At 40.7% G+C, this 2945-nt stretch overlaps 1 protein-coding gene across 1 annotated transcript in view; it reads right to left on the reverse strand.

Moving 5' to 3' along the window:
- PALLD (palladin, cytoskeletal associated protein) overlaps positions 1 to 1976 on the reverse strand; it is a 35025-nt gene extending 33049 nt beyond the window's left edge. The window contains exon 1 of the mRNA XM_009079720.1: positions 1288 to 1976. Within this exon, the coding sequence (XP_009077968.1) occupies positions 1288 to 1802 (515 nt within the window). The 5' untranslated portion in view covers positions 1803 to 1976. The remainder of the gene's footprint in view (positions 1 to 1287) is intronic.
- Positions 1977 to 2945: the final 969 nt, after the last annotated feature.

Here is a 2945-nt window from a genome sequence, read left to right on the forward strand (position 1 = left end):
CACCATCACAGCACACAGAAGGGAACTTGAAAGATTCCAGTTCCTGTCAGAACTATATTGCTGGACTAGAGCCCTTCCTGAAAAATCAGGGGTAATGGCAGGCTTCTGTGGGCTCTGCTTACCTGTCAAGCTGCCAGTGAATTAATCATGCAACTTTCAGTATCAATAGAGAAACTCAGCCAGTGCAAAGGACACAGAAAGACAGAAAATCAGAACTATTATGAGTGCAAGGGTAAACTGTACTACTTATGCATTTTTCTTCTAAATCTGTATTATGGCCAGACTCCATAATGAGCTGTATGACAGAAATCAAGATAAAGAAATGCTTTTTAAAGCATCTACATGATTTATTACTTTGATATCTGTCTGCTTTCTTCCTTCTCTTCCTTTTCATATCTTGGACTGAAATAACAGAAGTTCCCACTGCAACAGTATGTAGCTGGACAAGTCACCTAGATACTGTAGATATGTTTAGACAAACTTCTAGACAAAGTTATAAATAAGCCTTGGATAGAGCTATTCTCATTTTTGTTCTTCAGCATGTCTTTGTTCTCTTAAGGATGGAATGAGAGTCTAGTGCCAGTGGAAAGACAAACTGATCTATGATGGGAGCTGACATGCTCCAAAATACTACTTTGGCCTTTAGAGAAGACAAAAGGGGAAAATAAGTATACAGAGTTGTTAGGGGAAGGGATTCTGTTTGTTTTTATGCACTACTTTTCTAAATCCTCTCCTAAACACTTTCCCAAACTTCCTCAGAATAAAATCACTAGCCAAAACCAATATATCATTACGACCACTTTGTTGTCAGATGTATACTTTCATACCTCATACTTCCAGTATCACAAAGCTATAGTATCAATGATACACTCTTTACTAGATATTTCTCTACCTGCAGATGTAATGGGAACATAGACTGCATATCACTGAATACGTGACTTTAAAATAACTGAGTCATGAGAAGGGTTTCGTTGGATTTCCTTCCACTGTTCTGGGCATGCAGATCCTTTTGCTGCTGCTTTCACATTTTATTCAACTCTAATTTAAAGCTTTAACATCTCATCTTTTGTGTTCCTGCCATAGGGCTCCTTCAGAATCTTACTTCCATGAGGGTTAAAAAAATATGTTGCATCTCCAGCACAAGGGTATTTGCAATTAATTCACACGTCTCTCCCTCTCAGTTAGCAGCTAACAGCAAAGGACCCTAGAAAAAAATAAGTGAAGCAAGTGCAATAATCTTCATTGCAATCTTCAGAACAGTCAAGGAGCTCATCAGCTGATACTTACGGAGGCGTCACTCCTTTCGGGAGGCCTAACGCGTTGACAGAAATGGGCGGTGGCTGGGATGGCAGCATGGAGCTGAGAAAAGCTGCTGGAGACTGGCCGGAATTAGGAAATCTGGGAGTTGGAGACAGGCTGTGGGAAGGTGAAGAAAGTGAAGGAAGAGGAGGGGGAGGAGGGGGAGGAAGTGGAAAGGAATCACACACTGGATATGTTGTGGTTGGACTAAAGACAGGTGGAGGTGGGGGTGGAGGGGATGGAGAAGAAGGAGACCAGGCATACTCCCCTTCTGGAGCAAACTGCTGAGAGAAGGGAGGAACAGGCACTCTCCCAAACTGTTTCTGAGAAGCAGTTGGAGACATAGGAGAAGGAAGACTGGATGTAGATGATCCTGAAGATGGAGTCACATAACCTGAAGCAGGACTGATATTCTGAGCAGCAATGAACTGCTTAGGCCGAGCATAGTTGAAGGAGCCAGAAGACTGCATGGTTGGGGAAGTATGAGAGTTAAGAATACTCATTGGCACAGGAGAGGTGGCAGAATGGCTGGACTCGAGCTCCTGGAAGGAGGGGGGAGGAGGGAAGGAAGGAGACAAGGGAGGGTGCTGAAGGTGATCAGGTTGCTGTTGGTGATGATACCACTGGCCACTTTCTTGCTCCAGACGAATTTGGTTCTGCAGCTGCTGTATTTTTTTGGGGTCCCTGTAGAAAGGAAAAACAGACAAAAAGATGATCAGACATGCAGGTGCTGGTTGGGGAGGAGGTAAAAGTTCCACTGATCTATGGTCTAGGAAAATCAGAAGACAGAGAAAGGAGAAAGCATTTATATGTATTGAATAGCACTATTTCTTCAGAGCAAAAACATTGCTACAAAAGTCTAGTTTCTGTGCTCAGGGGAAAAAGTGTATGCATAATAGCTTTTAACAGCAGCTTTAATTCTTAAAAAAGGTAAATTATATGACAGTTTGAAGGCAGTCAGGATATTTCAAAGGAACCATACAGATAATAAAACTAATGGCAAAAATACTGAAATTCTTAACAAGGTTTCTTTTAGTTTCTTGTGTATTTCATTCAATGACCCTGTTTCAATAATAAAGCTGAAATATTTGCCCAGTGACAAATTCAGGCTTGATTTCTGCTGTAATCTCTGTGGGCTCAAGAGACAGACCTAATTACAGCATATTTTTAATGAGGTACTTGGAGACAGGGGACCAATTTCTGTGTTAGAACCATCCATGTATCTGTAGATGAGCAAAGACTTCTGAGAAACATCTGTAACCTAAGGAAGCAGTGAACTGAGCTTCCCCATGTTTTTAGTCCCAGGTTTTTTTAGGCTTTATTTTTGACTATAGGTCCTGAGATCTCTTAGTAGATACTGAATACAGTTCTGAGAATTGCTAATTGCTGTACTGTCTGTTCAAATGGAAATAAGAATCTAATTTAGAAATGAGGGTATTCACTAGCAGAACAACAGAGCCTAAAACACTAATATGCAGGAGCACTCAAAACTCTTATTTAAGTGAAAAGAAAAGAAAGAAAAAAGAAAAATGTTCAGCAGTGAAGCAAAACAGATCATGCACTGCTTTTTATTGTCCACAACACAGTTGTTTGAATGACATTAAGCTCAAAATTAACTGTGTGGTCTATCATCTGAAAATACATCA

This window comes from Acanthisitta chloris, unplaced genomic scaffold (genome assembly GCF_000695815.1).
Source record: "Acanthisitta chloris isolate BGI_N310 unplaced genomic scaffold, ASM69581v1 scaffold9768, whole genome shotgun sequence".
NCBI classification, from domain to species: domain Eukaryota; kingdom Metazoa; phylum Chordata; class Aves; order Passeriformes; family Acanthisittidae; genus Acanthisitta; species Acanthisitta chloris.